The 23,082-nt window shown below is 39.4% G+C and overlaps 1 protein-coding gene across 4 annotated transcripts in view; it reads left to right on the top strand.

The window, feature by feature from the left end:
• The first annotated feature begins 5,358 nt into the window (after nt 1–5,358).
• The window catches only part of GPCPD1 (glycerophosphocholine phosphodiesterase 1), a 51,516-nt gene continuing 33,792 nt past the window's right edge, over nt 5,359–23,082 (top strand). For 2 of the 4 annotated variants that reach the window (XM_045808732.2, XM_087853742.1), the window contains exons 1-4: nt 5,359–5,541; nt 10,419–10,495; nt 13,487–13,583; nt 18,060–18,144. In XM_045808732.2, the coding sequence (XP_045664688.1) occupies nt 10,447–10,495; nt 13,487–13,583; nt 18,060–18,144 (231 nt within the window). In that variant the 5' untranslated portion in view covers nt 5,359–5,541; nt 10,419–10,446. Of the gene's footprint in view, nt 5,542–7,717; nt 7,740–7,772; nt 10,274–10,418; nt 10,496–13,486; nt 13,584–18,059; nt 18,145–23,082 lie in introns of those variants that run through there. The other 2 variants (XM_045808743.2, XM_045808752.2) reach the window with 2 other exon arrangements.

Below are 23,082 nucleotides of genomic sequence, written 5' to 3'. Positions count from 1 at the left end.
TATAGATTCATAACAATAACGTTTATAATACAAAGTTGGCCTATAGAACACAGACAACATATGCCAACAATACATAAATAGAGGTGAATAGATATCCTGCAGGTAAACTTGGTTTGGCTGAGTTTGGCACGCAGTGAAATCAGCACTATTTTGAGGACAAAAAGAGATTTTTGGCTATTACAGGATTCTTAGGTCTCTGAATTCCTTAAAATTTCCAAATAAGTTTTTATCTACAGAACAATTGGGGGTTGTTTGCCTTACACAATGGGTGCCTGCTTTGGCCATAATTTTATGATTCAAATGGTGAATTGGTGACTTGGCTGTGGCTTCTCTGGACTGTGATCTGATACCTAAGGAAATAACCACTGATTTTAATGACAATTATTCTCAGGCGTGGAGGCCATTTTCCTATAGAACTTTTCTGTAATAAACTCCCTACTTGGAACTTCTCCCCCCAGACTCAGTAAAATAAACATCTCTAAAGCCAAATAGTCGAATTTATCAATGCTCATTTCTGTTGTCAGCTGGGTAAGAAAATCATTTGGGAAAAAAAAAAAAAGAAAAAAAAATCATTTGGGAAATAATTTCCATTTCCGATGGACTTTTGCTTATTCAGATTTTTTTTTTAAAGATTTTATTTATTTATTTGACAGAGATAGAGACAACCAGCGAGAGAGGGAACACAAGCAGGGGGAGTGGGAGAGGAAGAAGCAGGCTCATAGTGGAGGAGCCTGATGTGGGGCTCGATCCCATAACACCGGCATCACGCCCTGAGCCGAAGGCAGACGCTTAACTGCTATGCCACCCAGGTGCTCCCTGCTTATTCAGATTTTAAAAACCTAGTCTAGTAGTTAGTTAGATCTTCAGAAAAAAAAGATGGCCTCAAAATTCTAACTGCCATCAGTTTCATAGGTCCTTGGTGTTTTCTTCCTCTTCTTTAGTAAAATATTTTGATTATTTTAATTTTTGATGGCTTAGCATTTTTTAGGTATAGTCACATTAATTGATTGCACGGTAAGGTTGACGAATCCCAAATGGTTTGGATGATTCTCACCCTCTCTCCACATCCCTTGGGTTGGGACTTACGCTTGCTTTTTTCAGAGGAAAATGCAATAAGGAACATAGCCACAGCATCCATTTATTTTCGTGAAAGGAAGACAAGGTTCTCTTCAGCCTCGCTGTAGTAGGATAATCAGTTTGTTCTGTTGCCTTGGAAGCCAAACTCAGAGGCCTATCTGGGCCAGGAAGGACATGTGAAATGTGTGATTCGGACAATGGATGAGTAACAGGGAGTGGTGGGGTCTATGTTGGATTAGGGTGTGTGTTCAAAACTAAATTTAAAACAACAACACTGTGTGAGCCGTATGTCCATGGCTGTGGGTCAGAATGTCATCTGACTCAATGTCAGTGTTGATAGCCAGAGCCGTATCCCTGTAAGACAAGGTGCTGTGAGTGCAAGGCGAGGTCATACAATGGAATCCATAGCAGCTAAATCCCTGCTTCTCCAGTGGGTAGACATAACATTGCTTAGTATTAAATGTTGACATCTAGCACTTACAAACTTAGCACTTAACACTTTTTCCTGAAATCTTCAGAGATTTCTATAAGCACGTTTATACCTGCTGTGTGCCAAGCACTGTGCTGGGATATGAAGATCAATAATACATAGTCCTTGGCCTTTGAGAGTCGAATTATAAGAGGGCAAAGTAGAGATATAACAGAAAAAGCAATCAAGTGTTAGTTCTCACTCTCATTTTTGTTTTATAGGAAAAATAACAATGGTATGGTATAAGCCAACAAGTTGGGAGTACAACAAAGAGCAGAATCATTGCTTCTAATCTCCCCCATCTAAATCATTCACGTAATAAATGCACCACTATTGCCAAGAACCTCTGTCTTCCGGACTTCAGTCCCGGCTCTCTGGCGTGCTGCCAGCTGGGAGTGAGCAGCTGGGATTTCGAGGCTGCTGTGTGGTAGTGGTGCTGTTAGAGTCCTTTTGTTCAGAGTAAGGATATGCCCAGAAAACAACAGCTCATTCTGTGGACAGTCACCACTATTTTCACTAAAATGATAAAATGGTAGCCAGTCAACTGTTGAACAACTTGAGCAGTAAAGGGAATTCCCTTGCGGAATCCATTTTAATGCAGAATGGACAAGACTGAGAGGCATTTGGAAAGACAAAAGATAGTAAGTGGAAAACGCTAAAACCAAAATGGCTCAGTTCAGTACTTTCTGATATAACTTGTACTTCTTAGTTTCACGTCTTGATTCCTACAGTCCATAAGACAGATGCTTTCCAGAGTTGTAATTATGTTTATGTTACGTGTGGTGATTTTTCTTTAGAGACTGTTCCATGATAACCAGTTTTACCAATGTATTGGTCATTTACAGATGGTATCCTACAACTCTAAATATGAAAATTTGAGCTAACATCTATATGGGGCTGGTTAATGACCCACAATGGGGCCCACAGATGACTTACTTATAGATGAAAAGTTACTTTAGTCAAACTCAAATTGAAGATGTGAAATATGAAAAATGGTTATTTTTACTCAAGGATTCAGAGTCAAAATGTCAGAGATGGTGAGGGTTAGGATTCAGGTCTAGGTCTGGCCCCTAGATCTAAAGCTTTTCCATCAACATCATTACTGTAACCAAGCCAGCACTAGTTTGTTCCCTGGTGAGTCACAGAAACTACAGCAAGTGAGTTGTTGCACAAAGAAAAAAGAACTTGATTTGCAGCAAATAAGGAGATGACACAGAACAGCTTCCAAAGCCATGACTCCCTGAGAATGGGTGAATGGGGACCTTATGTTTAGGGTTAGGATAAATATTTAGATAGGGAAGTCTTGTCAGCATGGATAGGGGCAGGTATAAGGCAGCGCATGTGCCTTAAAGAAACATGCCTATGCTTACATTGTATGTAAATGAGGCTGAGGCTCCTCCTTGAGCAGAGATTTCAATTTTATAATGAGGTAAAGGTAATGGTAGGTCATTCCAGGGGTCCCTCCATGGTCCCTCTACACAGGCTAAAGTCGGGGTTTAGCTCAAAGGGTCTGGGGGCTCTGGGCCAGGGAGGTCTTGGTAAAGCAGTTGCTGTCACCTGAGGGGTGGCTTCAAGTTTCATTTGCCCGAGTTAAGAGGGAAGCCGGAAATGAGAACTTAAGGGAAAATGTAAGACTACGGTCAGTACAAGCACGGTCAGTACAAGCACGTAGGCAGGAAAGGTCAGATCTTGGGGTCTAGCTGGCGACATTACCACTTTAAAAAAAAATTGATGTATAAAGCAGTGTTAATTTTAGACAAATGAATTAACATATTTCATTATGCAATCAAATAAGATGTTAATCTTTTGTAAAATTCAATACATATGGAGCCTTTCTGGAAATAATGAGTAAATTAATCTCATTAACCATGTTTTGAAAAATTTTAACACTCCCCAGAAGTGGCGGGAGGAAAGAATATATTATCTATATTCTATTTCAATATCTCAATCAGAATGGGGAATATATGATGTAATGTAAATATGTTGCACTATTAAAGAGTTTCTTAGCAAGGTTTTGTAAAATGGCATCTCCAGGAGTACCTTCTTCCCCTGCGTGGGTCCAAGTTTCTCTGTTCTCATTATTTTTTCAATCATCAAATGCTACTGGCTTGTTTAAGATCTTGAAGAAGTTCCTCAACTTCCAACCCAGTGATGGCATCTTTCGAATGTGTATAATTCTTTTATAATTTCAATAGGATTTAAGGAAGGAACATGGATTGGGTCCATCAACTTGAACTATGAACATCAGACAAATAATAGCTTGACTAAGTGGTGATCACGGGAAAATAAAGGTCTATTATAAATATTTAAAGGAAGCAAATTCGAAGGGAAAAAATCCATCACTGAACTATGACTAACAAGGAGAAATGAAACTCCAAGCTATTAGGAAATGTACAATAGCAGGCTTTATCAGATAATGGTACATAATTGGGAGGAAATTTTAATTCCTTAAGAAATTTTGGATTAAAAGAAGTGTCATCAAAAAACCATTGCATCCTGTGCCTAACACAAAGCATGCACTTAATAATTATTTAGTAACTGAATGGGTGACATTGTCAGAAATGCTCTGGGATCCCATCCAAGCTGAAATATCAAGTGTGGTTGTGAGCACTTTGATTTATATAACTAGAAACTCTTTCTAAAGTTAGCGTTTATCTAATACAAATGCTTTTTTTTAGTAGGCTCATTCCAACAAACTTGTAACTCGGAAGTATCTCTTACTGCGAGAGTTCTTCAACATCCACTAAAAAGGTGGTTCTTGTTTTTTAGGATTTTATTTATTTATTTGACAGAGAGACAGCCAGCGAGAGAGGGAACACAAGCAGGGGGAGTGGGAGAGGAAGAAGCAGGCTCCCAGAAGGGGAGCCTGATGTGGGGCTCGCTCCCAGAACGCCGGGATCATGCCCTGAGCCGAAGGCAGACGCTTAACGACTGAGCCACCCAGGGGCCCCTAAAAAAGGTTGTTCTTTAATTTTCAGTATCTCACTCGATTTAAACGAAATATTGAGAACGTAATTTTATATTAAAGGTTAATCTTTGACGCTGGAAAGGTAACAGTTTAAGTTAGGTAAGTGGCGAATGCTGATTAATTTTGGGGGGGGGACCTTCAAAAGACAAAAAAAACTGCTTTTTTTTTTGGTGGGGCTGATTTTTTCACAAAATGAGAAAGTACATTTGCAGGGAGGGTCTGCCTTGCTTTGGGAAAAGTCCCTTTAAACTTTAATTTGCATACAAATAACCTGGAGATCTTGTTAAATGCAAATTAGATTAGGCAGGACTGAAAAGGTCCTGGGAGTGCAATTCTGACAGCTCCCAGGTGATGCTGCTGGCCTTGTAAGACTTTGTGTTGCAAACGTATGAACGCTCAAACATCTTAGGTCACTCAATTCTCGTTTTCAGCTTTAAAGATTTGGTCCAAATGGGCTTGCCGTTTTGTAACGAAAGTAAGTTTCCAGAAAACACTAGGCCCGCTAATTTCCCTCACTTTTGAATGGCAAAAAATGGAGTTCAGAACTGCAGTTCCGGCCTCCACGTTTGGTCGGCCTAAGGCAGCTTTGAGGACCAAGGAATGCCCCGGCGCTGCACCTAGCTGGCCTCCGGGTCTGCGGAAAACACGCACGGGCGGGGGAGACCCCGGGGATGCCCCGCCGCCCCCGGTCGCCGACGCTAGCCCTTTCCAGGAACGCGCGGGCCCGCCCCCCGCGCGCGGTCGTCGATTGGCCAGGACGGCGCCGGCGTGACGTCAGGCCCCGCCCCGTCGCCCCTCCGGCCCCGCCCCGCGGGGGTGGCCTGGCGGTTTGGTCTGGAGCAGCTGAAACCGGTTTGAGCGGAGCCGCTTCCTGCCGCTCGGCGCCGCCGCGGGCTGCCTGGGGGAGCGCTGGAGAGGCGCTGACGGCGGGCTCCCGTCTTCTCGGCTCGCGGCCCTCGCTCTCGAGCGCGGCGGCGGCGGCGGCGGCGGCGGCGGCGACGACGGCGCGGACCGGCTGACCCGGCAGGTGAGGCGGGCCGCCAGGCCTGGCCCGGCGCTTGGTGCGGAGGCCGCGGCGGCAGCTCACGTGGCGGCCGAGCTGTCAGGGCGGCCCGGTCGGGGACGCGGCGGGGCGAGGGGTGAGCAGGGGGCCCCGGCCCCGGCGGGCACTGCCCTCCGGGGAAACAGCGGCTTGGACGTTCGCGCCGGTTCGTCGGTGGGCAGCCTTTATCTATTTTGACTTTCATTGTTTGCTGCCACGATTCCGCCGGGTTGCCTGGTGCTTAGTTCCCCTCTGAAAAATTTGTAAGTACAGTATTTACCCTGTACCAGAATGCATAGAGCGTAAGACCACCACGAGTGTACGAACTTAAGAAACGAAGAAACAAAAATTGCCACTGAAGTCGTTTGTGCACCCCTAACCCGCAGCATGCCCCTCGTCCACTCGATCCGTCTATGCGTAATTCATAGTGTTTTGGCAACTGCTAATTTTCTGAAATTGCCTAAGCACGTAGTCGAAGGCATGCTTGTATAATTCAGTTATTCCAAAAAAACCGAAGTGCCTTTTTATCCTAAGGAGAGTCCCAGAAATAGACATCTTTGCTCTCCATGCAATTTTGGGACAGCTGCACCTTCTCTCCAAGACTGCACTTGGCCTAAAGCTCTTCAGATTGCCTTGGTGACCTCTGGGGGAAATCCTCGATCAGTTCATCAGCCCCCCTCTTACCCCATTGCCCCGTTATAAAGGAAATCCTTCATGAATTCAGTCATGAATTGGAGAGAATTCTTTCATTTTGAGGCAGCTGTAGGAGTCCGATGTAGTGCCGACATAGAAAAAGATCGAACCAAGCAGGATGTTTAGAACTGATGATGTTTTCTTCATACTCTTCTGTGGCCCTCTTCTACCCATTCATATTGTGACTTAGCTGAGAAGTAAATACAGGCTGTCAGTCCGTTTTTCAACTCCTGATGGTCTGAATACAAATGATTCAGGGTAAAGCAAACAGGTAAAACTGCACATGACCTATCCGTTCTGGACTTAAGAACTAGGGAGAACCAATATTCTAGACAAAATAAGACTTAGGAAAGTTCTGTACAGAAAAATAATGACCACAAGAGAAATCTGACAGTGGCAGAGTGAGTAAAATTTGATACCTACAAAAAAGTAGGTTGATGAATCAAATCCTTGTATGTCACCTAACCAAGGAAACTACATGAACTATACGTGAAATAATATCAAGACAAAGTGAAATGGAAAACATTTGGAAAACTTTTACGGCATTGCTTAGAATGTTGAACAAGGAATAAACCTGGCTTAGTGAAATCTCCAGAAATGCTTTCTTTATGAAAACCCATTCATGTCTGCATATATTTGTTTAAAATTTTGGCTCAAGTATACTGGGGTCAGAATAATGGGGTCATAATGATCCTCCAAAAGGATGAACAGAAATTAACTCAGGAAAACAGGCGTTTCATATATTCCTTATAGCCAGTTATGAGGACCAAAGCTGCTGGAGTCTAGGAAAGAGCAAGACTTGGAAATGGCTTTTTTCTTTGAAAAAAACTTGAAGACAGACATGTTCTTTTTGGCCAGGAAAACACATTTTAGCTAAAAATATCTGTGATCTCAATTTAGCTCTAAACTAAATGTTCCTGTACCTTGGTTTGCTTAAATATCCCTTTTGTTCCTCAAGCTGGTAAACCAGTAAGGTCATGTGTTGGAATAGTTTCTTTGACCAAAAAAAATAGAGTAGAATTTATTTTGGCAGGTAATGTAAACTGAAATATTTCTTGAATGTAAGTTACAGTTGGCTTAAGTCTTTAAAAAAGTGTTAAGATCCAGTTAGATGCTGCTCAAAATCTCAGATGAGAATACTGTTTGATATTTCTCTTCAAGAGACACAAGACGGAAGTTACATATAAAACAAATTGATTTGGTTAAATTGCAGTCAGCTCATGTACATGAAAACGGACTAGATTTTTCATTTTACTCGTGTCCTCCCTTGTCCAGGTTGGGATTTTTTTTTTTTTCTTGTTTGGGAGAAGAGGAAGTGTTGGTGGGTGTGTAAATTTTGCATTCTGCAACAGGACAGTATTTTACTTTATCACTACTGTTTTGGTGGTAGCTGGGTGCCAAATTGTGCACGCCAATCCTGCACCAGAATTTTGGCCTCTGTCCGTGATCAAGTAAACTGGTGTAGGAGCAGCTCCCCAGGCTTTTATTTGGTATGGTATTAAATTGTGGGAGGAGGAGGAGAGGAAATTAAACCAGGCTATAGGATTTTTGGCAATCCAAGTGGAAAATGACGTTTCGTTGACATCAGGGAGGTTTTTTGGGGGGGTATTTTGGGGCTTGTGTGTAGAGTTTTGTACAGTACGTTTACTGCAGCTGTTTATAGCCAAGTTACGATAGCCACTTTTACCAGCAATCTTAAGAGTGAAAGTCAATTTTAATAATCAATTGAATTTATGTAAGTTTCCCATTCAATGCAGTAGAAATTCAGAGGTAATTTGTGCCAGTTGTTGATTTTAATACATACGAATAATTACATTTGATTTACCTAAAATTGGCTAAAATAGATATTTAAAATTGATCAGAAAATAGTTGAGTAGCAGCTATGTAATTATGGAGATGAGATTATGTAGTCCTTTGTTGAAAACTGTGACAGTAAACACTGGGTGAAAGTAGAAGTTGTAGGTTGAGATTAAGGTGGTTATTCAGCAGTTTTGCTGGATGATGGGGCTTTTTCTGTGTCTCACAATTAATTCAGTTACATAAAACCCAAGCTATTTTGCTAGTCTTGAGGTTTCTTTATATGACATAAATGTAAGAGTGCGGTGTTTCAGTGAACTATTTAATTATTAGAAAAGGAAATATTCCTATTCTTAGAGTTAGTACTCTGATTCCTGTCAGACGTCATGTTAAAGGAGAGCTAATAAGATACTTGGATAATGATTGCTTAATGAGGGGGTTAACAATCTACAGCTATTTTTAGATTTAGAACATTCTTTGGTAGTGCTAGAACTGGATGTATATGCTTTAAATAGATTATGTTTATTCTTAGACACAAATTATTTTGATCAAGGATGATTTTCTCTAGTGCACGGTCTTGGGTTTTCTAACTGCAATGGTAGAGTTATCAAGTAGGGAATTCTGTATTCAGGTGATATGAAACCACATGGACTGGTGGTCTTGCTTAATATGAATATTCAACATTTACATTTTATCATTGATGTAAGTGGGATGATAACTAGTTTGTAGCTAACATTGAGTCTGGATTCTTGATGCTCATAGCAGCCCCCTGTGGATCAGGTTTCTCAGCCTCAGCCCTGTTGATATTTGGAGCTGGACAATGATTTGTGGAGAGCTGTTCTGTGCATCGCATGGTGTTTACAACACTGCTGGCTTCTACCCACTAGATGCCACCAGTATCACTCCCAGTTGTGACGATCAAAAATGTCTCCTGACATTGCCAAATACCCCTTGGAGGGCAGAATTGTCCCCAGTGAGAACTGCTGCTACAGATCTACCTTGACTTGGAAGTGTAGTAACCTGAGCAGCAGTGTTCACTGAATGGTTATTGCAGAGTTGAGTATACGTTCATGGGGAGGGAAAGGGAGCAAAGGAGAAATAAAAGAATGAATAACTATGAAAATTACTCTGATTTTTAAAATAATGTATTATAAATGCAGATAACATTGAAGTTGGTAAATTAATGAAATGATGCAGAGTAAAGACATTGGAATTATTTTAGGGATATTGGTGAATTGGGGCACAGCATTTTGAGGAGGGTTTGGAAAAGTTATATAGAATATGCTCTGTCCTTGTGTAGAGTATGTGTTCTTTCTATATATAAGTTACATAGCCTCCTTTAGAATTGATATGTGTATATTTTTAAAAATGTTGTATCTTCCCTCAGGCACTTAAACTAGGGGGTGGTAAACAGATTGGTTTGGTTGGGGAAAACAACCAAGAAATGAAAAATCAGCTAGAGAGAAAATGTGGATAGGACATCAAAGGATTAGGGGTTTAGATTTCTGTAAGTAATTGAAGTAATTCCAAGTCAGGGACATAAGGAGGACTATTCTGACATAAAATGTATTACTGGGAAGACAGAAGACAAAACACAGGTTAGGGTACTTAGGATTTTGAATGAAGTTCAGACCAGAGAAAGAAAGTCATGTATGTAAGATCAATTAGAATCAACAGGGTTTGGTAATAGTTGGGAGAGTTGAGACACTAAATTTGAGTCTGCAGAACTAGAGTCATGATAGTCCTATGGTTAATACAGAGAAAATCTGAAAAGAGTGGTTTATGGGGGAATGTGTGTGTTTTTTTTTTTAAGTTATTAGTTACATTACTTAGAAGCAGAACCTGCCTCTTGTTGCAGAACATAACTAGTTTGTTTCAGTGAATGTTACTTAATGGTTCTTCAGTTGTTTCCTTGTTATTAAAGTTGAAACCTTATTGAAGTAGAAGTCCTCTCTTGAGCCAAGTTTTTTTTCCTATCTGTAGTTGTTTTTTGTTTTTGTTTTGCTTTTTTTTTCTCCATAACATGAGCCTGGTGGGGAAAGATAGGTTGAGTTCAGAACAGCTGCTTATCGGAAGAGAAAGTTTGTAACAAGAGAATCTTGAATCCTTAAAAAAAATGTTTGGACACACTTATTTTGCAGTTTTTCTGGTCCCTACACACAGAATAGGTTTTAACATTAGGCCTTAAAAATTGCTAGGTACTTCCTAAATAATTCAGCCTTTATATGTGAGTTTTCTGAAATCTTTTATTCACAGTTTTGGTTTATTTATTTTTGTGTTTTGTTTTGTTTTTTAATTTGTTTCTTGGTGGTAGCTATCTAGAGCTAAGATTTTTGTAGATTTTAAATGACATTGTCTCTTTTTCTTCCTAGCTCAACACTGTAAAATAAATCCATCAGAATGACACCTTCTCAGGTTACCTTTGAAATAAGAGGAACTCTGTTACCAGGTATTGTAAAATTTTACTTTAAAACAAAATTTTAAATGAATATTTTTCTTATCTTGATTATCTTAAATATGCAGTTCGTTATTACAGTAGGCCTAATTTTTAGATGAAACTGTCTTTAGGACTTACCTGATTTCAGAAATGTGCTTGGAGTATAGTAAACTTAGGAAAAAAAAATAGTAAACGTCTTAATCTCATATTTTCCAAGAAAGCTATGAATTTATTTAATCTTGCACAGGATGAAGATGGTTGGACTATGATTTTTAAATAACATGAAAATGAGGAGAGGAATTTTGCTAGTGCGCGACGTTGGTGAAATGTTTGGCTAAGATAACTTTGTTCCCTATTTGTAAATTTTTTGGCTTTTTGTATTTTTTGCTGTCTGCTAAAGCAGTGTGAAATAATTTTAGGGTAAATAGCATATCAAAATAGTATCACGCCTGGGGTATGTATCTCCTTATTTAATATACTCACTGTACTGGCCAGTTCCTCAAATCTGTTACATTCTTTACCGCTTTGGGGCCTTTCTCAAATTGTATCCTCCGTCTAGCTCTGTGGCCTCCCTTCTCCCCCTTAACTCTCCTTAACTCCAAGCCCACATTTAGCTAGGTTAGGATCTCTGTGAAATTCAGGGTTCCGGGCCTTTTTGTAGTACCTTACAGGTTTTATGGGATTATTTGAGTAAATTTGTTTATGGATAGATTGTAAGCTCTGTGAAACTGTGACTTTGTCTTTTCATGCTGAGCGCATGCACCTGACACAGTGCCTGGCTCGGAGCAGGGGTAAATATGTGTTCAAAGAATAAATAAATGATTCACTCTGTATATCCAGCATCTTTGGTCTGGCAGCCATCAGAGCAGTTGACAGTGTATGTTTGTCCAAGTTCAGATTCTTAGCCAAGATGATCTGGTAGAGAGCTCCCATCTCTGGGCAGGATTCTGCAGATAGAAGATTGCTAGTCAGCTGATAGGTTGGCTCACTTGGGTCAAGAGCTCACCTCTAGTCCAGTGTGTAGCCTTCTCTGTGGAGAGAAGACTGTGGAGCTGTGTCTGTCATACCATTTCAGGGAACGGTACACAGGTAGTTTAAGGGAGAAGGAGCTCGCCATGTCAGGCGTATGGACCAGCCACATAATTCGCCCTAGAAGGGTGAGCTTGACGAGGGTCTTAGTCTCAAGGACTAGAGGGAAGATAGTAGCAGATGGGAATGTCAGAGAGGACTATGCACAGCAACGTGTGTGTGACTTTTGAAAGTAATACTTGTATTTAGCAACTGTGTTTATCTTTCTTTTTAATCAGAGAAGGTGGTGATAACCTAAGTTAATTACATAACAAAATTGGTTACTCTAAAGGATCAGTGAATATTTTGACATGAAATCTTTATATGTCACCACTCTATGCTTGACAGACATGTATTTAGAAGCCCCCAAACTCCTGAGTGATTATCGCGCTCGAAGTTTTAGTTAAGTTTTAGACAGTCCAAGCTTACAGAATACTCATCACACAGGTGGTTAAAGCCAACTACAATTCTGGCTTTACTACATTAGTGCCTAAAAGCCACTCAGAATGTGGAGGAGTTTGTCTTGAACTTTGTTCACTTGGCCTCCATTCATTATATTTTTCTTTATGAATTTTAATTATAGTAATTCAGAATGTATTGCTATGTAAGTTAAAGATTTCTCCATTCTTGGGGCGCCTGGGTGGCTCAGTCATTAAACGTCTGCCTTCGGCTCAGGGCGTGATCCCGGCGTTATGGGATCGAGCCCCACATCAGGCTCCTCGGCTGGGAGCCTGCTTCTTCCTCTCCCACTCTCCCTGCTTGTGTTCCCTTTCTCGCTGGCTGTCTCTCTGTCAAATAAATAAATAAATAAATAAAATCTTTAAAAAAAAAAAAAGAATTCAAGATTATAAAACATTAAAAAAAAAGATTTCTCCATTCTTATGTCCAAGAAGTTTTTTTTTTTTTTTAAGATTTATTCATTTTAGAGAGAGCATGTGCAAGCAGAAGGGGGGGGTTGCCAGAGGGAGAGGGAGAGAGAGAATCTTAAGCAGACTCCCTGCTCAGTGTGGAGCCCATGTGGGGCTTGATCCCACAACCCAAGATCATGACCTAAGCCGAAACCAAGAGTCAGATGCTCAACTGACTAAACAAGCCAGGCACCTTGAAGTTGTAGACTTTTGCTGAATATACACAATTCAGCACATATAGGTGACAGCTATATTTTGGTTTGTCTATTGATGAGAAGTGTTCAGGTGAAACAATAGTCATTATTTTAGTAAGGAAAACTAGATTTTTCACTATGTAAGTCTTTGTTTTGAGGATTTTGTTGTTGTTGTTGTCCCATTGATAATTCTCTCTTTTTTTTTTTTTTTTAAAGATTTTATTTATTCATTTGACAGAGAGAGACAGCCAGCGAGAGAGGGAACACAAGCAGGGGGAGTGGGAGAGGAAGAAGCAGGCTCATAGCAGAGGAGCCCGATGTGGGGCTCGATCCCATAACGCCGGGATCACGCCCTGAGCCGAAGGCAGACGCTTAACCGCTGTGCCACCCAGGCGCCCCCCATTGATAATTCTCTTAATCTTTAGCTTGTTAGTAGCCACTGTTTGAGTTCCTGGAAAAGATTGGTTACTTTTCTCTAGAATACTTATATGCATTTAGTGTGTGCCTTCTTAAATTGGATGCTCCCTTGAAGGCAGGAACTGTGGCATGATCGACTTTGTCTTCCTGGTGCTTGTTATTGGCTCAATTAAGTAGCTGAACAAGTGAAGAATAGTTCATCCCTATACACCCCCCCTTTGGCTCTGTAGACGTAGGTCAAGGTGAGAACATGGGTGTTGGTGACGCATGTCTCCAGTGAGGCTCCTCCACGTCTGCGAAAGGTGACCCTGCATCCAGGTGAACTAGTGCAGCTGACGGCTCTTCCCTTGCTTCCTAAAACTAAATTTTGGAACCTTCTTACTGAGCCCACTGTAACTGGTTGTTCTGCTTCTTAGGAGAAGTTTTTGCCATATGTGGAAGCTGTGATGCTTTGGGAAACTGGAGTCCTCAGAATGCCGTGGCTCTTCTTCCAGAAAATGAGACAGGTGAAAGGTAAGAAGAGAAATATCAGGTTATGAAATAACTGTGACACCCAGATTAGAAACTTAGGGGGAGTTTCTAAGATACCTTCATATAGTTTTCCTCTCTTAGTTTTAATTTTTATGACAGTTCTTACATGTGCATAGAGTGAAGTAGTTGTACAAGGTTGGTTTTAAAAAAAAAAAAAAGTTCTATGTTTCTCAATTTCCCAACTCAGCCATTTTCAGCTTTTGGCTGGTTCTTGGTAGTTACCACCCTATTTCTAAATAACAGGCTTATATTGCTATTTCTTATTTTTTTAAAGCTTTTTTTAGGTATTATCTTTTGGCTCTCAGTATATATTCTTTTTTTTTTTTTTTAAGATTTTATTTATTTATTTGAGAGAGAGAGAGCAGGCCTATGCGCACACCAGCCATGGGTGGAGGGGGGTGCAAAGGGAAAAGGAGGAGCAGACTCCCTGCTAGCCTGACACAGTGCTCGGTCCCAGGACCCTGAGATCATGGCCTAAGTCGAAGGCAGACACTTAACCGACTGAGCCACCCAGGTGCCTCTCAGTACGTATTCTTTTTTTTTTTTTTTTTAAAGATTTTATTTATTTGAGAGGGAGAGAAAGAGAGAGGGAACATGAGCAGAGGGAGAATCAGAGGGAGAGGGAGAAGCAGGCTCCCACTGAATAGGGAGCCCGATGCAGGGCTCGATCCCAGGACCCTGGGATCATGACCTGAGCCAAAAGCAGATGCTTAACCACCTGAGCCCCTCTCAGTACATATTCTTGATAAAAGATCTGATTTTTGCTTTAGCCTATAAAATAATTTTCTATAGCAGAGAGTGGAACAGGTATTTTTGCTAATGTACTGAAATGTGTTTGCAACCGATATTAAATATAGCACTAAAGTTAGCAGAGGTGTATTGGTGCATTGTACTGGGGAAAGAAGGTCCTGGTTGCTGGTTTCAGTTCTGCAGTTAACTGCAATCTTGGGCAGATCAAATTTCTCTAGGCCTACGTTACCTCATCTGTATGGTAAAGGGGTTAGGACAGAATCAGTGAATATTGACAAAGATGGTACTTCTTCACTCGGGGATATTTGGAAGTGTTATTGGTTGTCAAGATGTATGTGTGGGGGCTCCTGGGTGGCGCAGTCGTTAAGCGTCTGCCTTCGGCTCAGGGCGTGATCCCGGCGTTCCGGGATCGAGCCCCACATCAGGCTCCTCCGCTAGGAGACTGCTTCTTCCTCTCCCACTCCCCCTGCTTGTGTTCCCCCTCTCACTGGCTGTCTCTCTCTGTCCAATAAATAAATAAAACCTTAAAAAAAAAAAAAAGATGTATGTGTGGAGGTAAGGAGAGAGATCTTAAACAGTATGCAAATATATGCAGTGGCCCTAGGGAGAAACACCAGATTACATGATTATTAAACGCAAATTGTTTTCCATGTAGAGCAGTACTACTGAAAATATGGCCTGTGGGCCAGTGCTAGAGAAAAAAACTTCAGTTTTTCTAATAATCAGTGCATTATATGAAAAATACAAAAATTAAGAGCAAGCATTTAGAAATGTTTATAGCACTTTGACATTGCTGGGACATTGATGCATGTCATTGTGGACTCATCTCTTTTGTGCTGGATACATAGATCAGAAGTATTGGTTACAGGACAGACAAGCCAACAAACACTGGGTCCTTCAGAGCAGATAGTTTGAGGAGCACTGCTGGCAAAGCAAAAGAAAATAACAATACAGTACCATAATGCAAATTAAGGAAAAGAAAAACAGGGACGCCTGGGTAGCTCGGTCAGTTAAGCGTCTCCCTTTGGCTCAGGTCATTATCCCACGGTCCTGGGATCCAGTCCCGCATTGGTTTCCTTGCTCATCAGGGAGCCTGCTTCTCCCTCTGCCTGCTGCTCCCCCTGCTTGTACACTCACACTCTCACAAATAAATAAATAAAATCTTAAAAAAAAAAGTCTATAAAACATCCTTTTCCTATTTGTCATTAGTGTGACACATTTTCTCAGCCACTTCTCAGCTGTTTTTATAAGTAAAGTTTTATTGGTAAATAATATTGGGATCGCAGAGGAACGAAATGTTTATTCCCTTCAAGTGGCTGTTTTTTCCTCCATTTTCAGATCAGCCACTCCTGTCTGAAGTAAAACCTTATGTCTTTCTGAACTTTTCCTAAACACACCTTGCTCTGAACACTTGAGCTGCCCTGTCACCTGTCTTAAGTCCATTTCAGCCAACCTGGTCAAAGTTATGTGAACAGATGAGATAACATTTACCTACGTAACTTGAAGGGACCAGCCACTTTACCTTGCTGACGCACACTGACTTGTAATCGATTCATGTATGGCAGATAAACAGTGTTTCACATGGAGAAAGGAAGTAGATGATACAAGAGGATACAAAAGGCATTTGCTTTGGACACCATTCTTGTGTTTTAGAATTGTGTTTATTTGGATTTCAGTGTGTTGTGCATCTAAGCCCTTTGTACAAAGCTCTTTTTCAGAGTCTCTTAAGGCTCTCCAGACCCATAGGCTTGTAGTGACAGAGCTCTGTTAGGATATTTTTTTTTTTCAACTTACAGATAATTTGAAAGTCGTAGTATGGTTTCCTAATAATGCAGAAAATGTGGGTCACTTGTGGTTTTATTTGCTCTTCTTGTAGATTGCATGGTATTTTGGGGGAGAATATGAGGGCATTCAAAATCAGGCAGGTGCACTAAGGCTCATTGCCCCTCTTTCTTGACTTTTCTTGAATTTCATCAGATTATGTTTATTTTTGATGCACCGAACAGTTCCGGTTCATTTTTAACTTTGCAACATTTACTTAGGGAAGTGGAATAAAAAAACTCATTGCTTTGCTCTCTCCATCTCTTTTCATTTAGTGCTTCTTAACCAGGGGTGCACATTAGACTCACTTGTGAGGGCTTTAAAAAATAAATAAGTCTGGATCCTACCCCTGGGGAATGAGGACTAGTGCATTGGGGGGGGGGCAGCACAGTTTTCAGAGCTTCCCACTAATTCTGCTGTACACATCTGGGGTGGCTTCACATACTCTTGCTGACCAGTTTTTGAATGAAATAGTACTAGCAATTTGCCATTTTTTTGGTAGCAGAGATGGGACATAATTTTACCTCAGAGTCGGTAGAGTCTGGCTGGAATGCTGTGTTGAAAAGGACTCGGAGGCTTATCAGGGACAGGTAGCAGGGTGCATGTGCCCAGCATTTGCTGTTCTTGCTTTTACAGCAGTGGCCCTCAACCAGCCTTCTATATTCACAGACCCTGTGAAGGTTTATCAAACTCTACACGACCAGGCTCCTCCCAGACCTCTGAAATCAGAGTCTCCCAGGGCGGAGCCAGGGCATATGTATTTTATTACTACCAGATTTATCAAATTGTTGACCATGGGTGACAGGTGGTTATGGATATTTTGTTAGGAATCCAGGATTGAGTCCGAGTGAGGATAGTGCCTTGAAGCCTGCCCGGGCAGAGCCAGGTGGGGAGCAGTGCTAGCCATCTGGTATCATGGAAGAACATTTGGAGCTGCTGTTTATTCACTAAACTGTTCATGCCGAATTAATGTTTGGGTAATGGTCTATGACAGTGGCTCTCAAACTTAAGTGTTCATCATCCGCGTCACCTGGAGGCTTGTTAAATTACAGATTGCTGGACTCTCCCCCCAGAGTTTCTAATTCAGTAGGTCTAGGTGTGGCCTGAAAACTTGGATTTCTGACAAGCTCCAGGGTGATATTGATGATCCTCAGATCACACTTGGGATACCACTGGTCTATGATTGGAAGGTAATAAAAACCAGTTATAATCGTGAGTTGTAGTGACTGCTTTGACTGCTGACTCAAAGCTTTAGAATAGCAGTAGACTGTGTTAGCATAGCATAGTTCAGAGGAAGACATTGAGTTGAAACAAGTAAGATACAATCCCAATTGCTTGGCTAGGGAAATAGCCAGAGGCTGGACAGGACGGTCAGGACAAGGGACAGTTGGGAACCTGAGGATAGCTCGCCTGCCTCAGCCCGAGCCTCTTAGCAGCCTTGTAACATCTCCAACTAAGTGGGAAGTCCGAGAAGATTCTGACTCTCGCTTCCATCTCTGTGCTATTTTTTCTGTTTGGAATACTTCTTGTCTTTGTATGGCTGGTTCCTTCTCATTATGTAGGACTCCTCTCAGACTGTTCTTCCTCATTGAGGCTTCTCCTCCAAAACTTCCTGTCACGTCGGAAAGGTCAAATAGCCCTTACTCTGAATGTTTGGTTATTTGTCTGTCTACCCTCACAAGAAAGCAATCTGCTGGAAGATAGGGCTCTCTCTGACTGAGTCCTCACTGTGTTCCCCAGCGCTTGGTGCCCTGTGGGCCTGGAGTATAATTTTGTAGGAATAAATAAGTGGTGTTGGTCACAGACCTTGCTGGAGGGGTTTTATGAATTATGAGGTCTTTATGCATTTCAGTCGGATATTAATGCTTCTGCCTTTTCTCCTCACAGCATGTTATGGAAAGCGACCATTGTACTTGCTAGAGGAGTGTCAGTTCAGTATCGCTACTTCAGAGGCTGCTTTTTAGAACCAAAGGTATGTTTTCTTTATCTAGTTTCCAGTTTCTTGAACAAGCTTACTTCTTTCAAAACCAACTCATTCAAGTTTGGAAACATTAAAAGTAATAGTAGCTTGTTTTGATCAAATCAGGAAAACAGAACTCTAGATTAATAATATTTTAGTGCTTAAAAGCAAGGAAGTAGCCACTTCAGAGGCAGACAATGTCTGCGGTGGAATTTTTAAAAGCCTAATAGTAAGTATATCCTGCAGTATTCTTGTCATGAAATTGGTTTTAATGATAAATGAGTGTTCCCAGTAGCTGTGCTTTTTCTATAACTTTTGTAAACCTGTTAGTAACCAGTTAAAAGGGTTTTCTTTTTATTTCATTTTTTAATCCTTATGTGGTATAAATACACTTGAAGGAGCATAGAGCCAGCTTTAAATGAGTACTTATTTTAACAAATTATTTCACAACAGCCGTCTCGTAGTGGCTGCATTTGTTTTAACTCCTATCAAAACTGAAGTCATTCCTCTTAGATTTTTTACAACCATGGTGTTGATAGATTGGGATCTTTTCTGAAGGCCTTTGGAGTATCTGATAAATCTAATCTGCTTGCTCACAATGATTTATTATTTTGGGATTGTTTTCATATTTAGAAAAGAAAAAAAGTTAATTCTTTTCCTCTTATTTTAAAGATGCTTATTTCCTGGAAGGATTCTTTTCCTTCAGATTTTTGTCTTTGAGCACACTTAGGCTGCATGTGAGCAGGGGTTTAGGCAGGAGTCTAGGAAGCAAAACATGGATTAAACCTTTTTCAAATTTTTATTTCCCTTTGGGATCATTGAATACTTGTTACATGTGAAAAATGCAAGCAGCCACTGTTACCTCATTCGCTTAGCCACCATTATAGAGAAGAAAAAACTGACAAAGCCACTTCAGCTGTCTTTTGCACTTATTACGTTTCTTATTCCAAGAATATATTGTAAATACGCAGTAATTAAAATTACATTATGGTTGATCGTTGTGTTGGCTTATCTTGACAATAGTCTCATTTTAATGACTTAAGATCATTTATTTGGCATAAGGGTTATGCATTGTGGCAAAGTTTTTCAGTTTAAGTTGAACAGTTATGCAGTGATAACTAGGTCATAGCACTCATGACATCGACAGTTTATTTGAGGGTCCTGGTATGTGAAATTTGTAATGTGTGAAATCAACTAAATTTTATTTAAAGGGGCATTTGGACAAGAAAAATCATGATGAGTCCTTTGGGCATAGTTTTCTAAAGTAAGACTATTGTCAACATAGATCAAATCAAGCCAACCTACAGTATTTTCCCCTCTTCATTGAAAATGTAACCAAAAGCAGCAAATCAGTCCAAACTGCCTTTCTGAAAAAATTGGCAAGAAGTCTGCTTACAGTAAAAAACAAGTTTTTCCCCTTGTAATACTTGCAAAAGTTTACAGTATGTGTTGGTGAGTGTGTTTCTTTAAGTAGGTGCTCTGTATCGTGTACACATGTACCGTGTGATGCAGGGGCTGCCATGGTAAGTATGTTTTTCATGGACTAGAGTAAATAGCTACATAAAATCCCATGCATAGAGCTAGAGGGTTTTTTCCACATGCCAGCTTAAAGTGACACTTCTTTTCTTTTAAAAGTTGGTGGCGCTCTTTAAATGAAACATAATTTTAAATAGAAATAATTATGAAACTTTGTCTCAGTTGTGCATTGTCAGATGATAAAACTAATGTGCAAAGAATCTTAAAGTGTAAAATGTAAATTATTGGAATATATATTTTATGAATATAAAGAATGATAGAAAAGCAAAGTAATTATGAAACATTGAAAAGCTGAAATGAGTAATAAGATTAGTTTTGCTGAGGTACTCTACCCAAGCATACGGGGAGCCTAAGCTAAAAGTCTTGTGGTCTTGTCACTTGACCTTCATATTTCAGTTTTTCTTGTCTGTAAAATGAAGGGCTCCGATCATAGATTTTTTAGGTCCCTTCCATGGCTAAAATTTTATTGCAAATAAATAAAATTTTATCATTCATATTTTCTCCATTTTTGCTCTTCCTGGCACATTCTTTTTAGTTTAGAAGAGTCTTAAAGTCCCATTTCTCTCAACTTTTCATAGCTACCTATTGTCTTCTACTTTGTAGAATTAGAATAAGGTATTAATATGTTGAATTTTAAAATAATTTTACAGGTGACAAATCAAAATACTATCTTGAACATAGCAAACAAAGGTTGTAGATATTCTTAGAATGAAAACACAGGTGCGAGTCTTCAGATGGTCCATTAATTTCACATCTTCACCAGAGATAATTTTTCAGTGAACATTAATTAAAACATTCTTTTAAATCCATGTCCATCCTTCTATACTTGTGGCTAGAATTAGAGATGTAACTTGATACTGAAATGTTAGCCAATTTTGTAATAATGTTTGTGATTTTTCCTTTCATTTCAATGGAAATAGCTATTTTTCGGTAACTTCTCTGTTTCTAATTTTTATAGGTGTTCACATTCACTTATAATTAGATTCATTATAAACCCTTTCTTCTTAATCTCCCTTGATTTTTGTTTAAATCCTTTACCAAAAGAGTCAATCATCTGTGATAGTCACATCATTGTTTATTTTCAGAATAGCCCAGGTATCTTATTTTGTATAGTGGTTTTCTTAATAAAATTCTTCTGGATGCTAAATACCTCAGTTGTTAACCTCAAACTTGAACCATCTCACAGATGTCTGTCTGCCTAGCTTTCTTCACCTCACACTTTACTTATCCATAAGTGACCATTTTTCTTATTAGTCTTATTAAAAATCGTGATTTTTAAACGACTGTTGGTCTGGCCTTGCCATCATAGATAAAAATTCCTCAGGGCCCGTTTTACATGTACTTTTTTTCCCCCCCCAAAATGTGAAAGACAACAGTAAAATTTCAGAAGTTACATTTTTCATGATTTTTGAAAGCAGTGATACTACATGACTAGTTCATAATTTTGCTACATGGTTTGTTCAAAACAAAACAGACCAAAACCTCAGTCTACATGTTCGTCTGTCTCAGTGCTTGATGTAGCTGAGTGATGTTGGTCCCTGTTTAATAAGAAAGCAGTCATTACGCTCTTCTTTATTTGCAGAAATAGATTATTTTGTATTTTTATTAATATGCTTGTTTGGAAACATTTCAGCAATCATCTGATTTAATATATGTTAAATTGTGAAACAACTCTATCAATACTATTAATGGAATAATATCTTGGATTGATGATGTTATTTTTTTCTTCAAAGATCTACCTTGCACTTGACTCCAAAGTGCTTAAAATTATGGCAGCCTTTTACAGAATGGAACTGTTCTTTTTTCTAAGATCTTGAAGAATGAGTTTATTACATTTAGCATATTAAAAAGGGTTGCATGTTTTGGAGTCATTACCGAGATTTTTAATTTCCCACTGCTCAGGGCTTAAATATTTTTTAAGAAGCTCAGTAAGCTAAAATTTAAGATTACCTTCTGAAGTTTAATAAAGTATTCATGACAATTTTGAAAGTTCACTGTATTTTAAAACTTGGTAAATTTTTTTTCTATATTATAACACTTTGTTGTACCGACAAGCATGGATTTGCAGTATGAACGCTTGTATACCCAATTAGAAGTCATCTGTTGAATCACCTCTTTGGATAGCTCCTCAAATGCTCCATTCTATTCAAGCCTAGGTTGTTTTATGCAGTGAGTAGTGGGTTTGCTGCTAAAGCAGATGAGGGTGGAGTTACTAAAATATTATTAAAATATATTCTCTACCAAATATTTTATCCACAGGGCTATTCTGATATGATTAGATGTTGATATTGTAGTCAACACTGTGTAAAGTTTCCCTGGCACTGAATTGATAGAAAAACAAACTCTCCTCTCTTCTATCCACTTCTAATCCCTGCTGATATTTAATAGTATGTTCCTGGCACCCTTTGAAGTCACCTTTGGTTGGTAACTTCTATAAGAATGTAGATCTATACCATCTTTGTAGCAAAGATGATATTTTTTGGGGAAGGGGGTCGTGCAGGGGACATGAGAGGAATGGGGGAAGGGTATAGGTTAGATCTTTCTCGCTACTGTCTATTGCTAAGAAACATTGTTCCTTTTTTAATGTATATATTTGCATCTTTTGAGGATCAGAAAGTTTGATGTTTAAGAAATAAATTCAAAAAAATGTGACAGGAAGGTTGTAGTAAAAAACATCTAGCAGTTGTAGGATTAAATGTATCTCCGTTTTTTTAGTGTAAAGGAAATGAAATTCACTATATTTAAGACGAGCAGTTTCACATTAAAAAAAAATTTAAAAACATCTGACAAGTCTACCAACTCATAAGTTGAACCCTTAAAACAAGGAGGTATTCAGCTAGAGAAAATGAGGATTTACTATATTATCCCATTTGCTATATAATTTGAATGAATATCTAATGCTATTTTAGCTTTCAGAGTTTAGAAGTTTGCAAGTTTTAAAAAAGATTTCAGCCTCTGGTTATTTTTAAGTAGCAGAATATCTCTTGCATTTGATTACTTAATGTGCCTAATTTGTCTCATACTCGCTTATTATCATTTGGCACTTTTATTAATCAATATTGAAACCTGTAAAATGATACAGAAGAGTATTTAATGCCATCTAAAGGTGTACACAATAGAGAGAAGCTTATATGTTCTGTGCTTTTTAAGAGTATGTAATATATGCCTAGAAAAGGGCTTGAAGATTATGTATGAAAATATCAATAGTGATTATCCTTAAGCGGTGTGATAATGATTTTTGTGTTTTCTTTTTGCTTCTTTGTATTTTACTAAATGTCTTCTGAAGATGTGAAGAGAAATGTAAAATAACTTTGTAAGGTTATAGTTTGAAATTTTGCTTCTAAAATGTGTATTTAATGGTTTTATTTTGGCACATAAGTTTTGTCGATTTTTTTTTTAATAATTAAAATTAGG

The sequence above is a fragment of the Ursus americanus genome, chromosome 22 (assembly GCF_024610735.1).
Source record: "Ursus americanus isolate L20-20 chromosome 22, mUrsAme1.1.p, whole genome shotgun sequence".
Classification (NCBI taxonomy): Eukaryota; Metazoa; Chordata; class Mammalia; order Carnivora; family Ursidae; genus Ursus; species Ursus americanus.
The sequence above is the reverse complement of the archived record's forward strand: the minus strand, read 5'-3'. Positions and strand labels throughout refer to the sequence as shown.